The following is a 20,000-nucleotide window of genomic DNA, read 5'->3' as shown; positions in this document are numbered from 1 at the left end:
AGAGAGAGAGAGAGAGAGAGAGAGAGAGAGAGAGAGAGAGAGAGAGAGTGAGTGAGTTATGTGAACATTATGGTGTACTAATAACTGGAATGAGTCTTATTGGAATATCAGAAATTATAACAAAAAAGAACGATAAGAATATGAATTAGAAGATCAGCATTATATTTTTTAACGGAATTTCTTGCTGTGTTCATAGTAGGGTATATGTAAGATTATTATTGGTGGTGGTGGTGGTGGTGGTGGTGGTGGTGGTGGTGGTGGTGGTGGTGTATGTGGTTGTTGCTGGGTATGTGGGTTTGTTTATACTGGTGTTTTATTATTTATTGTAGGAATATTACTTAGATAGTAAGGTAGGGAAACATTTAACACTATACTAATACGCATATTCTATACCCTCATACATCTGGCAGCCACACCTACCCACAATCCTCCACACATACGAGGATTCTTATGTAGGGCTCTGTGAGATCCCATCTGTACGGCACACTACATTTATTAAGGTGTGTTTCATGGGTTTGAATCTCGTGTCGATGCTTCAGTCCTGTCTCGAATTTGTTTCATACTCCTTTCTTTTTTATTCCTTCATTTTCATCCATTAAATCTCCTTCCTTCATTCTCATTAGTATTTTTTTTCCTTCACTCATTCATGCATTCATTGTCTCATATTTTCAAAAGCTTCATGGTGGTGGTGGCGGTGGCGGAGAATCAGCAAATGGTGGTGGTGGTGGCGGCGGCGGCGGCGGAAAATCAACAGTTTAAACCTACGAAACGGGACATTTTTGCCATACTGACCCGTGGCTGCATGATATGACGAACAGTATACTGGGCGGAGTCTGAGAAACTAGGAAATCTCTCTCTCTCTCTCTCTCTCTCTCTCTCTCTCTCTCTCTCTCTCTCTCTCTCTCTCTCTCTCTCTCTCTCTCTCTCTCAGTAACAGAAATCAGTTTAACGAAGCCTGTACGGGGAAAAAATAGAGGAGCAAGGGAAAGAGGAAAAGGAGGAAGAGAAAGAGAAAGAAAAGAGTAGTAGTAGTAGTAGTAGTAGTAGTAGCAGTAGTTCATTACATTATTAGACCCTCCCTTGTATACACCACACTTTCACAGTACTGACTCAAGGACGTACTGTAAAGCGATCAATTTACTAAAAGAGGAGCAGAGAGAGAGAGAGAGAGAGAGAGAGAGAGAGAGAGAGAGAGAGAGAGAGAGAGAGTGATATTTCCTAGTTTCTCAGACTCCGCCTAGTATAGCCTACTGTTCGTCATATCATGCAGCCTCGGGTTAATATGGCAAAAAACGCTTTGCTCTCTAGCTATCACTGCTTTCCAAAGGTTCCAGTTGAAGATTCTTGTGTTTTAAAGAGTATTTTTCATGGTTCTGGTAATGGATTGGCAAGATTTCTAATTTATTCAACCCCTTCAGTATTGGAACACACTTTTATCATGAGTTTTGGGTACGATTAGACGGTTTTATTGACATTAGGAAGGGTCTATGAAGGTCAGAAGATTAATGGCCATTCTTCACTATTTTCATAACCACACAAGTTTCTGAAGCTATATAAAATCACCAAATAGAAAACAGAATGAATATGGAAATGCGTACTGAAGGAGTTAAAAGATAAACTGTCTTGAAAAACCCGGCTAGTTGTCTCTGTGGCCTTGGAAAATTATCCTAGTGAGAGGCGAAGACGTTTCTGAACACGGGCGAGAGAGAGAGAGAGAGAGAGAGAGAGAGAGAGAGAGAGAGAGAGAGAGAATAGTAAGGAGAGAGTGTGGGGAGGGCAAGGAGGTGAAGGGTTGATGGGTCAAGCCAGCCACACTTGGAGGCTTCCTAAACAAACAGTACTGGGGTGAACTGACTTAACTCCTTACCTCCCACTGCCAAGTCAAAACACTATTGATGACTCCTTTCACACGCTCTCTCTCTCTCTCTCTCTCTCTCTCTCTCTCTCTCAGTAACAAAAATTAGTTTAACGAAGCCTCTGCAGGGAAGAAAGGAGGAGGAGGGCGAGGAGGAGGAGGAGGAGGAGGAGGAGGAGGAGGAGGAGGAGGAGGAGGAGGAGGAGGAGGAGGTCATTACATCATTAGACCCTCCCCTCCTCCCCCTCCCACGTGACCTTGATGACCCAGAAGTTGTAACATGATCATGTGTGTTGGGGAAAGAGTGATTAGAGAGAGAGAGAGAGAGAGAGAGAGAGAGAGAGAGAGAGAGAGAGAGAGAGAAGAAGAAGAAGAAGAAGAAGGGGAAGGGGAAGGGGAAGAGAGGGTAGAGGGTTAATTAGGCACGTGTGAGGAGAAATTACCTTTGTTCTTGTGATGGATGATCCTGATGACAACTACCCTTGCCCTCCTCTTCCTCCTCCTCCTCTTCTTCATCTCTCCTCTCTTCCTTATCATCCTCTTCCTCCTACTTTGATTGTGGTTAGTATATGAAAGCCATACAAACAGTTCAGTATGCTGCAGTTGTCCTCCTTTGTGTTCGATTGTGTTCCTCCTCCTCCTCGTCCTCCTCCTCCTCCTCCTCCTCCTCGTCCATTTCTCTGGAAACAGTAAAATATTATCTTCCTATTCTTGTTATCTAATTTTAACAGATTTTTTTTAGACTAGTACTTTATATTTTGATTCTGATGATAACTCCTCCTCCTCTTCCTCTTCCTCTTCCTCTTCCTCCTCCTCCTCCTCCTCCTCCTCCTCCTCCTCCTCCTCCTCCTCCTCCTCCTCCTCCTCCTCCTCCTCCTCCTCTTTTCCTCCAGCGACAACAAGAGACAAGCTAATCTCCCCATTCTAGTGATCTAATCGTAAACTATTTCTTACTTTACAACAACTTTATATTTCGAGTTTGAGCAGCTTTAAGAAGAGGCGCCTTATGACCTCCTTGCTATGGCTCCAAGAAGACGGCAATCACTCACCTCATCATTCCTCCCGCAGTGGTGAAGGAAGGAAGGAAGTCAAGAAGGCAGGAAGGAAGGAAAGACTGATGAAGTTATCTCGTGTTACTTGACCGCCACGTGCTCCTCCTTCACCTCTCCCTCTCTCCCTCCCTTCGTCCGTGTGTTCAGCCTAGTACAGTGTCCAGGTGAGTACATACGGACCTTTTCAACGCTAAGGCCTCTTCTCTAGCTTAATTAGAAGGTTATCTCATGTAGTAAACCGCCGCGTGCACGTCCTTCTCTCCTCCTCTCCCTCGCTCCCTTCCTTTCGTCTTGTCTAGCTAAGCAGTGTGAGTCAGTGAGTAGTGACGTGTTAATCCCTTCAACACTGGGGGAGCATTGTTAAATTGAGTTTTGGGTGTGATTAGACGATTTTATTTACATTAGGAAGGGTCTATGAGGTTCAGAAGATTAATGGCCAGTCTTTACTATTTTAATCCCCCACATGAGTTTCTGAAGCTGTATAAAATCACCATATAGTAAGCAGAATGACTATGAAAATGTGTTAGCCCCTTCAGTACTGGGACACTTTTTTATCTTGGGTCTTGGATATGATTAGACGATTTTATTTACATTAGAAAGGGTCTGTGGAGGTCAGAAGATTAACGGCCACAGTCTTCACTATTCTAATCCCCCACATGAATATGGAAACGCGTCATGGTACTGAAGTGGTTAATCTCTTAGACTCATGAATTTGTTCCCGCGTTACCTTGCTTTCTCACTCATTCCCGCGTTCCTCACTGAAAGTTTGAAGAGGGACGAGAAAAGCGAGGGAAGCAGACAGAGGAGGAGTGCACCCATTCTTAGCAGTAGGAGTACGAGTAGGAGTAGGAGGAGGGGAAGACTGAGGGAAAAGAGGAGGGGGATGAGGAGTAGAAAGATAAGGCAATAAGAGTGATAAGAGGAAGAAGAGGAGAATAGAGGAAGCGAGACGAAAGATAGAAAATGAGGAGGAGGAGTGCACCTATTCTTATTAGTCTTAGCAGCCTTGTTTACAAATACACACACACACACACACACGCCCTGTAGCTCAGTGGTTAGAGCGCTGGCTTCACAATCCAGAGGACCGGGGTTCGATTCCCCGGCCGGGTGGAGATATTTGGGTGTGTCTCCTTTCACGTGTAGCCCCTGTTCACCTAGCAGTGAGTAGGTACGGGATGTAAATCGAGGAGTTGTGACCTTGTTGTCCCGGTGTGAGGTGTGTGCCTGGTCTCAGGCCTATCCGAAGATCGGAAACAATGAGCTCTGAGCTCGTTCCGTAGGGTAACGTCTGGCTGTCTCTTCAGAGACTGCAGCAGATCAAACAGTGAAACATACATACAAAGGAAGAACAAACAGCAGTGTTTAATATGCATTATTTGTTTATTCAGCTAAAGACAAGTTGCCTATCTTGATCTTGCTGCCAGAGAGAGGAGGAGGAGGAGGGGGATAGAAAGATATGGCAATAAGAATGATAAGAGGAAGAAGAGGAAAATAGAGGAAACGAGACGAAAGATAGAAAGTGAGGAGAAAGAAGAGAGGGGGAACGAAATCAAAAGAGAAGGAAAAGAAGGAAAAATACAAAAAAAAGTAAGAGGAAGAGAAAGAGTAAAACGAATAGAGGAAAGGAAAATGAAAGGGGAAAACACACACACACACACACACACACACACACACACACACACACACACACACACACACACACGACTCACACTCGAGAGGGTCCGGGTCCGGGTTCGAGTCCCGGAGGCGGCGAGGCAAATGGGCAAGCCTCTTAATGTGTAGCACCTATTCACCTAGCAGCAAATAGTTACGGGATGTAACTCGAGGGGTTGTGGCCTCGCTTTCCCGGTGTGTGGAGTGTGTTGTGGTCTCAGTTCTACCCGAAGATCGGTCTATGAGCTCTGAGCTCGCTCCGTAATGGGGAAGACTGGCTGGGTGACCAGCACACACACACACACACACACACACACACACACACACACACACAAAGGAAGAACAAACAGCAGTAGACCTTTTGGCTCTTAAAAGATGCCGTGTGCCTTAATTAATGACTGTCACCACATCACCACGTCACAACACCACCCTCCCTTCTACACCATGACCATCAACACGCGAAAATTAGTCGAGAATTAGTCAGCGAGGTGAAAAAAAAAGGAAAGGAAAGAAAAAAACGTAAGATGTGAGAGAAGGAGGAGGTGCAGGTGAGGAAAGGAAGAAAGCAACGGGTGAAAAAAGAATAGAGAAGAAATAGAAGAGAATATAAGCACGAGGAGAGAAAGAGAACGAATGAGTTAAACAAAATGAAGGTGAGGAGAGGAAGAAACCAACGGAGGAAAGTGGAAGGAGAGAGAGAAAGAGAGAGAGAAGAAAAGATATAAGAACGAAACGAGAAAGGAAGATTAATATACAAAAGCAGAAAGGTTCAAAGGAAACAAAAGACAAATGAGGAGACGAGAGGGATTGACAAGAGATTGAAAGCAAGACAGAGAGAGCGAGGGAAAAGAAACAACAATGAAGAATGGGAGGAAGAAATGAGATGAAGAAAAGACAGAAGAGGAGAGGACGGAAAGAAGGATGAAAAGAAGACAAGAGCGAAAAAGGAAGAGAATAAAAAGAAAGGTTAGGGGGAAGGGAAGGGAAGGGCAGGGCAGGGCAGGGCAGGGCAGAGCAGGGAGGGGACTGTAGGGGACGCAGTTGTTGTCTATTTGTCAGGTCCCTTGGGAGTCCGTGGCGGTGTTGTGACTCCCTCATCAGTGAGTGGTGTGGTGTGGTATGGTGTGGTGTGGTTCCGCCCTGCTCACTCCTACTCCCTCGTTCCTTCCCCTCCGGGTTCCCTTCCTTCTCGCCTGCCTATTACCTCCTTTTCTTATCTTCCTATAAATTGTCTTCTCTTTTATTGGATTTTATTTCCTTATTTCTTGTTTTGTATTGTGGGGCGGTGGTGTTCAGGTCGCACGGTGAGGGACGAGGGTGAGGCTGAATAAGAATATGAGTAAGTTTTAATGTGAGAGAGAGAGAGAGAGAGAGAGAGAGAGAGAGAGAGAGAGAGAGAATCGATAGATACGTATAACTTGACAATTAAAGTAACCATAAGAAGGCGCGCACCACGCAATCAATCACTGTTTGTGCGCACAGTGTCATTCGGAACAGTTTTGCTATCTCCCTCGCCTTCCATTCCCTCCTTCACATCGGAGTCTGCCTCTTCCTCTCTGGCCTGGCGCATCTTCCTCCGCAGCAGAGACATGACGATATTGTGCACGTTGTTGTAGGTGAGCCAGAGCAGGGCCAGCAGGAGCCGCTGCCTGACAGTCTTGTGCTCCTCGTAGGCTGCCTTGATTCGTTGCTCCAAACACCGCACGTGATTCCTGGTGGCGGTCAGTCTGGTGGAGAGCACCCCGCACTCCCTGAGCGGGTCCAGAGGAGATTTGGGTCGCAAAGGTCCCAGCCACCACGCAGCGGACAAGTCCTGCCACAGCTTGCCTATCAGGGTGTTGGCGGGCCCGTCCAGCTTCCACCTGTGCACCGCGTTGTCCAGCCTGACGTGCCACGCGGTGCTCCACAGCGTCGGGAAGGTGACGAGGGCCGCGAACAGCAGCACCAGGGCCACCAGCTCCACGCGTCTCAAAGTGGCTGGCATTGGCTTGCGATATTTAATGATTTGCTGGTGTCTGGTGAGTCAACCTTCACTCCACGAGAGGGAAGGAAAGGAAAGGTAATAACGCGGCCCTTTCATACAAAATGACTGTATAGAAGAAAGGAAACACGTGTTACTTTCACGTGTCACTCACATCTCCTCCTCCTCCTCCTCCTCCTCCACAAATATAACAGCAGCATGAGCAGCAGCCATAATAATGATAATAATAATATTGATAATGAGAGTAGTAAATTTTATCTTCATTCTAGAACCCTTATCATCATTATTATCATTGTCATCACCATTATTATTATTATTATTATTATTATTATTATTATTATTATTATTATTATTATTATTATTGTCATCATTATTATTTCAGCCAAAGTAAAAAATTCTCTCTCTCTCTCTCTCTCTCTCTCTCTCTCTCTCTCTCTCTCTCTCTCTCTCTCTCTCTCTCTCTCTCTCTCTCTCTCTCCTACTTTAAGCAACCAACATTTTCAATATAATAATAATAATAATAATAATAATAATAATAATAATGAGGGAAAGACGAACAACCCTAACAACATGAGGAGGAAGAAGAGGAAGAGGAAAAGGCTGAGGCTGAGTTCTCGAGGGAAAGGAAGGGAAGGGAGGAGAGTGGTGGGAGGCAGAGGAACAAACAGATTTATGAGGAGAATCACCGAAGTTTATGTTCAAGACTGAGTGGGAGGGAAACTAGGAGGCAAGGGTCATTGTGGGCAGGAGGAGGAGGAGGAGGAGGAGGAGGAGGAGGAGGAGGAGGAGGAGGAGGAGGAAATGAGAAAGGAGTGTAAAATAGAAAAAGGAAAAGAATACGGAGGAATAATATGAGACTGAGAGGGAAAAAAATTGATCAAAACATTCTAATGGACAGAAATGGCACAATAAGTAGGCTATTAACCTCCTCAGTAGCATAACACGTTTTCATATTCATTCTTCTTACTATATGGTGATTTTATACAGCTTCAGCAACTCACGTGGGGATTAAAATAGTGAAGACTCTGGCTATTGTTCTTCTGACCTCCATAGACCCCTCCTAGTGTAAATAAAATCTTCTAATCACACCCAAAACTCGAGGTAAAAATACATTCCGCGACTGAAGGAGTTAAGATATCAGTTTTGTTCTTTGGTGAGGGAGGAGAGGAAGAGTGAAGGAGATGGGGGTGAAGTAGTGATTACCCAGCAACCATCACGGCCCTGGGAGCGACAGTGACACAGGAAGACAGAGAGGGAGGAGGATAAGGAAGAGGGAGAGAGGGAGGGAAGAAGGGAACAGGGTAGGAAGCGCAATTCTGATGTGTATTAGTTATCAAGTCGGCATTTTACCATAGTTTCCCCGTACTCTTCTCCGTTTTCTCTCTCTCTCTCTCTCTCTCTCTCTCTCTCTCTCTCTCTCTCTCTTGCCTGCACTAGATGTAATAAGAAACAATCAGAATTCGTATTAGCGCTTTTTCTCGCTTTCTTGTGAATTTCTAACCTCTGACGGAAGCTGTGGGCGACTTGAAGATGCGTTTGAGTGATCCTGGTGGCTGTGAGACATGGATTGGCCATTATAAGCGTGGAAAACACCCAAGAAATGCTGGTCAACTTCGTAGGTTTTGGAAATTGCCGTTATCAGAGAGAGAGAGAGAGAGAGAGAGAGAGAGAGGGAGGGAGTTTAGTAGTTTCTTTTATTTCATACGGGGGATCGGCTGCCATGTGTGGGCCTGACAGCCTCTTGTAGCTTCCGTTTTCTTTTCTTGAGAGAGAGAGAGAGAGAGAGAGAGACCAAAATTACGTAGAGGGCGAAAAGGAAAGGAGGATTGTGAAGGAAAGGAATGACCAGGAATTCCTCGGGCCTAGACCATATAAATTCTGCATCATAAACTCTAAACACAGTCTAGAAAATCATGACTATTATGAAAGAGTTACTGAGGGTTTTCAATGTATGGATCTAGGAGGAAGTGGAGGAGGAGAGTCAAGTGAATGGAAGGTAGACAAGGAAACAAAGACTTTCAATGTGTGGATCTAAACATTCTAAAGGGAAGGAGAAAGAGGAAAAACAGGAGGAGGAGGAGGAGGAGATGGAAGATCGACAAGCTTTCCTCTCCTCTTCCCCCAAACCTGAGTCTCACCGAACCACTTACTGTCCTGAGCAATTACTGTAATGGGCAATGACTCCGCGCTCCCACCCTGACCTCCACTGACCCCAGAAAGGAAGTCACGGAGGGAAACACAGAGGAATTCTTGTGAGGTTGTAAAGAATGTTTGGAGATTAGCACCACTAACTTCAACATTCCCGTGACCTGGTGACGTAAGACTGAGGAGTGTGGAGTTACAAGTTGCCTTTTGTTAATATCAAGATTATGGTAATGAATTGTTTGCAAGGACATAAATGAGATTGGGCAAAATAAGCAGGCTATTCACCTCCAATGGGACGATGTGCATGTTCGCTCTGCCTCATGAAGCCCGCTGTCCAGTGCATTTAGTATTCTCAAACACTTCTGTGCTGCACCTCCACTATTTCAAAAGGCTTTATTTAAGTTCACACGAGTTTCTTAAGATGTTTCTACGGTTCTAGAGACATATTAATAAGATTCCTACAATATTTACCCCGCTAGCCATATCTGTGGCCTTGGAAAATAATCGTGGTGAGAGAGCAAAGCGTTTCTGAATACAGACTTTAATTAAACTTCCTTCACCTTTGCAGGAGAGAAGCCAGCAGCACTGGTGGGGGGTGGCAGGTGCTGGCAAGTCGTCAAATTTTCACACATTTTCATTGGAAGTCTGTCAGCTGCATTTCTTCTTCCATGACTGGGTACAATACGTGAGTTGGTGAATTATTTGTCACATTTCTTCATCCGTTGTCTTTTCCTCACAAGACACGCACCATCCATTCATTCCATTATCATATATTGACAGTGGAAGAGAGATAACTGGCAGATACCTATTCGAATCTGTGAGATATTAGTTTACTCGTATCTTAGATGCAGTTTATATGTATCAGTCCTGGAATCCTATCTCATAAGGCCTCCTACCGTTTCCAGATCTTCCATCATGACAACGCTTTCTCATCTTCCTTGGATCTTTTCCTTTTTCACTGACAATTCTGATTAAATACTTATATTCTTTCCTGCTTTATATATTGTTCCATCTTCAGTATCATGTAAGGGAATTCAATCATTTCCTCACTTCCTCTATCATGTCTTACTATGTTTTGCTTTTATAATTGTTCTCCTCCACCTTGCTTTGCTGTCTTTTCATCTCCTATTACGTGAATCCGTTTCCTTCAGGGCATCCATAAACCTCCTTTTGTGGTCTTCCTCCTACTTGTTCCATCTCCAGTATCCTTCTATCCAGATAAACCTTACAGACTTTACCTCTCATCATCTTCCCTCCTGGTGAGTCCTCTCCAGCATCCTCCTTTCCCTGAATACCTCATCTCTAAAATTTCTCTCTTACTCAAGTTTATATGAGAAGTCAGTCAGTTTGACATGAATCATTTAATCAGCCAATCAGTCATACCAAATGTTAGATACAGGAAATGATTTATTTATTGATTACATTTATTAGAAGACATACAATTGATTTGTGTGCCTTTATTAAATGCATTTTTTTCCAGATTGTATCACCCAGAACTCTCTTCACAAAATGCCTGGTGGTGATGTGGGAAGCAGGAAGAAAGAGGAGATGAGTTTGAAGACACATGACCAATCAAGGAAAGGTGCAAGCATGAACACCAAGGAATTAACAAGTGAGTTTTTCTGTTGTGAAGTCTTTACCTGCTGCTAAAGTTTTGATATACTACTTGTTGATATTGTAGCAACTATTATTACTGTTATATAGATAGTATATCAGTAACACATGTATCACTTTTTTGCTTTGATTTCGTATACATGAGATTCATTAACTGAGAATTTATTTTTGAGGGGTATATAAGGATTAATTTTCTACTTCTCATCGTGCAGGAACCAAGCAGTCAAGGACATCCAACCCAGAGAATGAGCAGTGCCATGACAAAAGCAGCTGCCAGAGGAGTGTCACCACCACCATCATCTTATGTGGCCACAGTTGAAAGAGTAGGAAGTCTCCAAAAGCAGTGGTGACAGCATGATGCCTTCACCACCACCAGTGAGTCATATGATCAACAACTTCCCAAGTAACTGGGCACCAAGACTGCCCAGGATATCCAAATTGAAGAGGGTGAGAGTGGTTCCTAAAAAACTTCTCAAAATAGGCCTAAAATTGTGCTTAATCAGTGCAAAAATGTACCAAAAGTAAGGCCCTGAAAGGCTTAAAAAGTGGTTCCTAAAAAACTTCTCAAAATAGGCTGAAAAATGTGCTTAATCAGTGCAAAAATGTACCAAAAGTAGGCCCTGAAAGGCTTAAAAAAAGTGTAAAAATGTGCTTAATCAGTGCAAAAATGTACTAAAAGTAGGGCCCTGAAAGGCTTCAAAAAGTGTGCTAAGTCATAAATACTCCGAAGAGTCTGCGGAGATTTTGTAAAGGAGAAATATTAAATAAAAATAAATATGCTTTGGGGGTTAAGTTTATTTAAATAATTACCATTATTACATACATCGTCTCCGGAGAGTCCTCCGAGTATTTAGGACTTAACAGTTTTAAACAACTTTTTAGACCACTACTCTACAATTTCTAGATAAATTTTAGACCACTTTTTTACAATTGCTTGTTTTATACAGTTTGAGGCCACTTCATAGATATATTTTTGTCATCTTTGGTGGTGAGGTAGAACTGTCCAGGCTGATCCAATTACTGCACTCAGGAAGGTGGCTGGTTTGTTAGGCATGCCACTTCCATGATCCTGTTCAGTAGTGGAAAAGGACATCCTCAGCAGGCAGACAATGGTCCACTTTGTACAGAAGAATGTTGAAAGCAGAATACAGTTTCCTAGGCAGGCAAGATGAAGTCCAATTGGTATATAGGACCTTGGTAAGCTGTGATCCGAGTTTCTTTGACCAATGGGAGCCCCTTTCTTAATCCTCTCCAATGGTGGTACAGAGGGAGGGGAGGGCATCTTAAACAGGCAAGAGGCTGGGTGCAGATAACTTGCAAGACAAGTGAATCCACACCACACTTATGCAGGCAATGCTGGGGACTCACTTTTTTTGCCCATCACAAGCCTGTTGAGGAAGAGACAAGAACAGTTAGTCAAGTGTGTCAGCATCCATACAAATTTAGCTTCCAGAAAGCTATAAAACAGCTTTGAAACACAGTTTCCCTTTTTTTGGCATTCCTGACAAATATAAAACACAGCAAGCTTCCACCAGCCCTGTCATCCCACCACAGGTACAACAAAATACTGCACTACAACTTCCACTCCATATTTCTTCAATAAGAAGTGAGGCATTAACCATACAACTCACTGGACAATGGTTTATTTACTTCACTACCATCAAATTATCATTCAAGAAGCCTGGCTTTATTAGGTCTTCATGATAAATGTCATGTAGCTACACATTTTTACTGTATTAACTTCAATGAACTTTACTAACCACACCTCACTGAACAATGTTAAGTGTCAGAACAAGCCAACACATCAGAGTGACCTATGTGGGAGAAGTGCATTGTGAGAGCTGGTGGATGAAAGTAATCACGATAGAGTAGAGGTGAATATATGCAGTAGATGGGAATAGGATGGAGCACTTGATTGCAACACAAATGGGATGTACATGTAGCAAGGTTAGAAAAATCACAATTTCTTTTCTAAAAAAAAAAAAAAAATATATATATATATATATATATATATATATATATATATATATATATATATATATATATATATATATATATATATATATATATATATATATATATATATATATATATATATATATTTTTTTTTTACTTAAATCTGATTTTTTAAGTAAATATATTTTCTTGTTTAAATCATTTGTTTGTACCAATCCTTGTTTATATACACTGATTATCTGAGTATTATAGGACCATTTTCTTATATCAAGCTTCGTCAATGTCAAATGAAATCTATTTTAATTATACATACATGGATTAATACGAGTTCTCATAAAATCATAAGTAAGACTAACAGTTTAATTAGATCTATTATGTTAAAGTGACAAACTATCTTTGCATTAAAAAGAATGAAGTTCATTGAAGTTAATACAGTAAAAATGTGTGTAGCTACATGACATTTATCATGAAGACCTAATAAAGCCAGGCTTCTTGAATGATAATTTGATGGTAGTGAAGTAGATTAACCATTGGTTCCTGAGCTATGGCTATCTATGCTTCTCACTGCCTTTAAGATCTCGGTCTTTCTTACTCTCTTAACCAGCAGGCTTCAACACTGCATGCTGTGGCTGTTCCCAATGTCATGCCACCACCAAGTCCTGTGACAGTTGCTTCATCTTGTGTGGCTTCTCAACATCAATCTGCAATGAATTACCTTGTTTAAAGCCAGCATCTTACTTTAAGAACTGTGAATGCAAATCAAGATTTTGCTTTTAAGAATATTGGAGCACTGTTACTCTACTTGGCATTAGTGGTTGAATCATGACATTAAGTATCAAATAAACACAAAGAAAAATGTTATACCTGGTTCACCTTACCTATTATTAAGTGGCCAGACTGGTATTGCAGCAAAACTCTACTGTAAGTGTTCCATAATGCTCTTCAAAGGTTGGCTTCATTCATGCTCACACTGTACTCATGTTACCAATGCTCGCCCAGTAATCTGACCCATTAATCTTCCCATACAACTACACGAGAACTTGTCAAATGTGTCACAGGCTAATACTCTCATCCATAGAACTGGCCAGTGTATTTCCATCTTATCTTAAAATGTGCAGTAAACCAATTTGAGGTCTACAGTATTTCTTACTAATCTGCAAGACAAGATTTCTGTCGAGATTATTAAGGTAATTAGATGAAAGTACACAAGCTTATCAGTTGGGCAGAGCATCATCACCTACTGGCTGTGTGTGTAACCCATGTTTGTGTGTCTGATGAAAGAATTACTGTACCATAGCCAATAACATCAACCACAGCCCTCTTGCCTTATTATACATTAAATTACTTTTGCACAATTTGTCCTTTTATATCTACAATTTACCTAACACTTCTAGTCTTTAATTCTTTTTTGTTACAAACAAACTGAAGGTTATTGTAATGATTCTCCCAAGTTGACACAAACAAAAGCAAGGTTATTGTATTTCATTTAAACTAATTCACAATTATCAATAATTTATTAAACATGCTCAATTTTCATGCAACAACACAAGTGGAGCAGCAGGCAGTAATAGTAGTAGAAGTAGTAACAAATACCCTAGGAAAGGAATCATTGGGACTAGAACAAAACATGCATCAAATGAAGTGCTGTCACATGTGGACAGTGTATCAACATGAACCTCTCATCTTTTTCCCTTGTAAACTCTCCACTTACATACATTATCTTTTTTAATTATTACAAACCACATGCATGAAATATTATGATGTGAATAGTATTATCATTCTCTCTCTCTCTCTCTCTCTCTCTCTCTCTCTCTCTCTCTCTCTCTCTCTCTCTCTCTTCTGTCATGCAAATTCTCTACTTACATCCATTCTATCATGCAAATTCTCTACTTACATCATCTTGGCCTCCACTACTGTTTGGTTTTACAACAACTTGGCATCACTGTAGTACTCATAGTATTGATCATAGTCATCCAGTGATGGCGGCTCCTCCACACTGTGGTCGTGGCTGTGTATGCAGAACGCTGTCAGGAAACTGAGGCAAAAGAAGGCAAAAGTGGCACCAAGCTGAATGAACAACACACAGTCATCACACTTCTGTGCCTTGCCAGACCTCTTGTTGGTATCTGGAAGACAAACAGGTGATTAGATTGCTACATAATGATCAAATTCTCATGTTTTAAAATAAGACACTTAAATATTTATACGTATACTGAAACAATATAATACAGGTTCACTACTTCCAACTGACTCTACTAAGACTTACTGGAATTTTGAATGATGAGAGAGAGAGAGAGAGAGAGAGAGAGAGAGAGAGAGAGATGCCAAGTACTGTACTCTAGCAAAAGACGCCTTCTGCTCACCATTAGCGACGTGCACCATGACATAGGAGGGCGCGGCATTGGAGGGGTGGCAGGTGTAGTTACCAGCGTCACTGAAGCTGATGTTGTGGACCTGCAGCTCACTGGAACGTGTCTCTTCCTCAGTCTTGACCTGGGCCGAGGTGTGGAAAGGTCAGGTTGTAAAGGCTGGCTAACTAATGGTACTGGATGAGAGAGAGAGAGAGAGAGAGAGAGAGAGAGAGAGAGAGAGAGAGAGAGAGAGAGAGAGAGAGAGAGAGAGAGAGAGAGAGAGAGAGAGAGAGAGAGAGAGAGAGAGAGAGAGAGAGAGAGAGAGAGAGAGAGAGAGAGAGAGAGAGAATTTTAAGCAGTTTCACCAATTATCACAACTAAAAATCATTATCCCAGATCGCTCCAAAAATTGTCCCATTATATTTCAGCTGTGTTTTGATAATCATCATCTGCACTGTATTAACAACAGTACACCAAGCTGGGATGGACTCACTGCACACACAGCAATAGTGAAAACATGGGATAGACTCACTGCACACACAGCAACAGTGACAGCATGGGATGGACTCACTGCATACACAGCAATAGTGAACACAAAGATCCAAGTGGTGGGTAGCCAGAGGACAGGAACACTCACTGTGATCGAGTGCTTGGAATAATCAATGATGTCTGTGTTGTGGTACCACAGGATGTATTCTGGCACGTCTGTCACCTGCAGCACCAGACACAGCAGGTACAGCGTCCCTCCCGCCGTCACGCGCACCTCCGAGGCGCCAAAGATTACCGAGTAGGCATCTGTAAAATGTACAGATATGTAATGACACAAACATAATATTTTCAACTGTACTCTTTAGGGATTGACTTCTTCAGTGAGCCTTTTCTTCTGTTTTTTGTTGTTCTTCCCAAGTTGATTCTTACATAAAGGAAGAAAGATGTAAAGAAAAAGAAGACAATAGTGAGTGAACCTGTTACTGGATCAGTGACACAGTAACCCTTCATGTTCAAGTGTTGGGATTCATTCCCCGCCAAGGTATATCTCTCCAACAATTCAGATGAAGCACACATCACAAACAAGGAACTGTGACTCGTCTCAAATGCACATGGAATATGCAATACATCAACATTCTTCAGAGTACAGGTTAGGACACCAAACTGGGTAGTAAGCTCTCATTCAATATAATTTAATGTTCTCATCTCTAACAGTCAAAAAGAAATTTCCATCCATTCTTAAATATCACTGGAGCATGAATTCCCTGTTTGTGTATATTTTCAGCTCTTGAGTTGTGTTATTTAATAAACTATTAATTATTTAAATTAGTGTTTATTTTAGCTTCATGAGCAGCTCAGTATTTCCATTTTGTGACTATACACTACTTTGAAAGGGAGAACTAGAGGTGATACATACATAGAAACACACACACACACACACACACACACACACACACACACAGTGGAATCTGTTAGCTTGGTAAGTAGTACATTTTAAGGAACCAGACAGCTTCTAATACCTGGCAAATGATAAAACTCAAACTGTATTCTTAAACATTTCAGCATCTTTCTCAACCATCTTTAAAATGCTCTAGTGGAAATCAGAGTTTTTCACAATATAATTATGATCTAGTTAATAATGATTTTACTTCACTATGGGTAATGACACCATTAAAACCCTGTGAAATAATCTGTGGCCTTTGAAAATAGTCCTTCAGAGAACACAACACATTTTGAAGAGAACCAATGACTGATGGACTGAATGAGGGAAAATCTGACCCCTATAACAACAAAATAAGAACAAAAAGGTAACATTGTAGTGTTTTTTGCCTCAATACGGGATTTCATAGTCTGACAACCCAGAGTCGCAAATCAAAAAGGAAAAAGCAGAAATCAGTCAACAGCAGGTACTAATGAAACAATAATGAGATAATGCCTACAAGAAGGTGGTTTACAGAAATCCAATTTTTGGGGCTAACTCTCTTGGACCTGCATATAGGGACTGAAAACTAAGTGAGCCTTCTTTTTTTGTTATATGTTGCCCCTGGTCAGTTTTCCCCTCAAAAAAAAAAAAACAAAGCACATACCTATGACAACCAGCTTCACCTTGGCTACCTGCTGTGGCTCCGTGTTCACCCGACACTCATATATGGCAGAGTCCTCAGGCTGCAGGTGGGACACTCGCAGGCCGTAGTTGCTAGATCCCATCTCATGCAGCACCGCCACCCGCTCGTCACTCGTGTACCTATGGTGGCAAAGCAGAGGAAGCCAGTGACCTGAATCTTTTAACCCCTTTAATAGTGGAACACATTTTGACCTTGAGATCTGTGTAGGATTAGACCATTTTATTGACATTAAGAGGGAACTATGGATGTTGCAAGATTAATAGCCAGTCTTCACTATTTCAACCCCCACACAAGATTCAGAAGCTATATAAAATCACCAAAATAGTGAGCAGAATGAATATGGAAACTTCTCATGGTACCCAAGGAGTTAAATGCATATCAATTTTATCCCTCTGAGTCTACACTGTAAAGTATTCTGCCATCTTTCATTATCTACCTCTGAAATGTTGCGATGGAAGTTACTGGGATTTTAAAAGGATTTTTTCATGAATTTGTTGATAGTTTAAGGATAATTCGGTAAAAATATCACAAAAACCTGAAAAATCCTATATGATATTAATAGTGATCTCAATGGATCATGAATTTACACTTAGAATCCATAACTTATAAGAATCAATTTCCTTAATTACTCCACTCACTACATTACTGGTACAAAACTCACTACATCACTGGTACACCACTCACTTGTACCTCCCCATGGCCAGCACTTCATCTCCCCGCACCCAGGACACCTGCAAGGAAAAGTGTACATGAAGTGCTCAGTAAATACATACAATAATTCATTACACTAAAGATTCAATGGTCTCACTAACACAATGGCATATTAGGTAGCACAGTACTATGAAGCCTATACAACACTTACTGCCACATCCCCAGCTTGCTTCACAGTGCAGTTGAGAGTCGTCGTGGAACCCCTGGACAGAATGAGACGGGAGTAACTACGGGACACCAGACGAGGCCCCTCCGACACCACCTTGCTCTCCTCCAGTCCTGCCAGTGCTGCCGTGATGTTAAAGGAGGTGGTAGGCTGCCCAGACGAGGCTGATCCTTGGGCGGTCACCCACGGATGCTCATAGTCTCAGAATGAAGATGTCAGGTCACTTCATTGTATGCACAATCAAACTCTTTTGTGTGTGTGTGTGTGTGTGTGTGTGTGTGTGTGTGTGTGTGTGTGTGTGTGTGTGTGTGTGTGTGTGTGTGTGTGTGTTGTTTGCTTTAGTCAGGTGGAACAGTAAGAATGATGACCTGATAAATAGTGCCAGTACCAAAATTATTCACAAGAACTGGTGCCATACTACAGTTTACACATACCAGTGCCACAAATTACTCCAAAGTACCAGTGCCATCACAACCCACTGACAAACCAGTGCCACAACAGTCCATAAAGGTAGCAGTGCCACAACGGTTCAGGAATACTTACTACCCTTCCAGCCATGACTGCAGCTTACCGTTCCTAATGTCACAGTACCATTCCCCTCTCTCTCCTCTCTTCTATCTGGCACTCTCAAGCTACACAATATAATTCCCCTCCTTATCCTCTCTTCGCCCTGCAACACCAGTACACAAGATATCATACCATTCCTATCCCCCCCCTCCCCGGGCGCCTACACACTCTCTCTCTCTCTCTCTCTCTCACACACTGCACAACGCACAAGGATGTAAAACCGATTATCAACCTTGGCGCTGCATACATTAAGGGCATCACACTAAAGTAACCAATACACCACTACATGTAAACAAAGAATAAATGGCAGACTTTGACATGTCCCGCAATGCCACGCCGCCAAGTGTTGCATGCAAGCAAATACTGAATGGCTTATATTTAAATGCCCCGCAGTGCCACGTGTTGCATCGATGTAAACAATAACAACTGATAGTGTTTTCTCTAATTCATCCCAACCTGACATACTTGCGCACTCCACACCCTGCCCTACAAACACCACGTTAAACACCACACTTCACACTGAACTAGAAACGAGAACCAGCAGCAACAAGTGAAATAATAGCGAAAAACTTGCCTGTCCATTACTATAAAGCCGCGTGCAACTCTACCAGCCGAGTGCAATCACCAGTCACCAGTCACAGCAGTCAGCTGATCAATTCACGTTTTCCTTCGTGGCTATTACTATAGAGAGACTGTAAAACCAGAATTCAGTCAACCGATCATTAAGTAAAAAATAATTTTACGAAAACTGAAATTTTATTCCATGAAAAAAAAAAAACACTAAATAGGAAGACCCTCCTTTCCACACCTCACTCCCAGCGTGTTTAGGAGTGCGCTCTAATGATTACTGGGAAGTTCCCAGTAATCATTAGATACGGCAGTAAGGCAGTGCTGGTGATCACGTCTGCAGATCTTTGACCAGTGGATTGGTGACAGCTAAAAATACATTCTTACAACTCTGCGAGGCTTCTGAAACGCTCGCAAAGGCTATTTTCAAAGACCATATAGATGATTCGTCAAGGGATAAGGATCTTTAATGTTGAACCACCACTAATGAAAAAATAAATAAATAAATAACTCCCGCTACGCCGTCATACACACAAGGGCTCAATCAGACGTATTTTTTTTTTTTTTTTATTAACTACTGGAGTTGTGACGTTTGGATTTTTCCATACACTAGAACTATTTGTTTTTACTGTGTCCCTTCAAGGACAGTAAAAAGCCTCTCTGCTGCCTATGACACACATAATCCGTTCATTATTTATTTTTTTTTTATTATAACAAATAACACATACACACACCAACTGGCAGCAGTGACAATACCCTACTCCCGCCCTGCTTCCTCTCCCTCCATCCAGCACCCACCAAGCTCCGCCACGCTGGACTCCGCCGCCTCCCAGTGTTGTGGAAACCATTCTTTGAACGTATTTTCTCGGGTTTCTCATGTGTTTCTAAATGTCTTCTGGACTCTGGATACAGGAGGAGGTGGTGCAGAAGGAAGTGCAAGGGAGAGGTGGAGTGTAAGACTGAGGGCGGAGAAGCTGGAGCCACTCACCGAACATGCAAAAAAAAAATAATCTCGGCATAAGGGTAGGAATATTTTTCTTTTATTAATGGCGTTAGCATTGTGTCAACATTTTATTTGTTTTTAGCAAAGTAAAGCAAGTTTCAAGTCACAATAGAATCGGGACCAGCTGTGTTTTTGATTATCGAAAAATAACATTAAAGTCACTATATACAACTTTTTTTTTTTAATTAGCACGCCAAAGAATGTTCTGGTGCTTCATGTAGCACGTGAAAAATATGAAAAACATTACACAAGTAAGAATATTCAA

At 42.0% G+C, this 20,000-nt stretch overlaps 2 protein-coding genes across 18 annotated transcripts in view; one reads left to right on the top strand and one right to left on the bottom strand.

Annotated features, from left to right (window-relative positions):
* Positions 1 to 11,083, top strand: part of LOC123515072 — a 76,826-nt gene extending 65,743 nt beyond the window's left edge. For 8 of the 12 annotated variants that reach the window (XR_006677756.1, XR_006677754.1, XR_006677761.1 and 5 more), the window contains 4 exons: positions 2,924 to 3,071; positions 9,255 to 9,371; positions 10,167 to 10,298; positions 10,513 to 11,083. The gene's annotated coding sequence lies outside the window, so the exon portion shown is untranslated. The remainder of the gene's footprint in view (positions 1 to 2,923; positions 3,072 to 9,254; positions 9,372 to 10,166; positions 10,299 to 10,512) is intronic. The other 4 variants (XR_006677763.1, XR_006677765.1, XR_006677755.1 and 1 more) reach the window with 3 other exon arrangements.
* A 202-nt stretch (positions 11,084 to 11,285) lies between these two features.
* LOC123515069 (basement membrane-specific heparan sulfate proteoglycan core protein-like) overlaps positions 11,286 to 20,000 on the bottom strand; it is a 12,652-nt gene continuing 3,937 nt past the window's right edge. The window contains exons 2-9 of one of the 6 annotated variants that reach the window (XR_006677751.1): positions 17,584 to 17,768; positions 17,406 to 17,452; positions 16,683 to 16,840; positions 15,245 to 15,402; positions 14,620 to 14,749; positions 14,151 to 14,382; positions 12,849 to 12,957; positions 11,286 to 11,688 (exon numbers count right to left, since the gene is read on the bottom strand). Coding sequence is in view for 2 of the 6 variants with exons in the window: in XM_045273475.1 (XP_045129410.1) it covers positions 14,180 to 14,382; positions 14,620 to 14,749; positions 15,245 to 15,402; positions 16,683 to 16,840; positions 17,406 to 17,452; positions 17,584 to 17,798 (911 nt within the window). In the remaining 4 variants the exon portion in view is untranslated. Of the gene's footprint in view, positions 11,689 to 12,848; positions 12,958 to 13,755; positions 14,383 to 14,619; positions 14,750 to 15,244; positions 15,403 to 16,682; positions 16,841 to 17,405; positions 17,453 to 17,583; positions 17,799 to 20,000 lie in introns of those variants that run through there. The other 5 variants (XR_006677750.1, XR_006677753.1, XR_006677752.1 and 2 more) reach the window with 5 other exon arrangements.

The sequence above is a fragment of the Portunus trituberculatus genome, chromosome 38 (assembly GCF_017591435.1).
Source record: "Portunus trituberculatus isolate SZX2019 chromosome 38, ASM1759143v1, whole genome shotgun sequence".
Lineage (NCBI taxonomy): Eukaryota > Metazoa > Arthropoda > Malacostraca > Decapoda > Portunidae > Portunus > Portunus trituberculatus.
The sequence above is the reverse complement of the archived record's forward strand: the minus strand, read 5'-3'. Positions and strand labels throughout refer to the sequence as shown.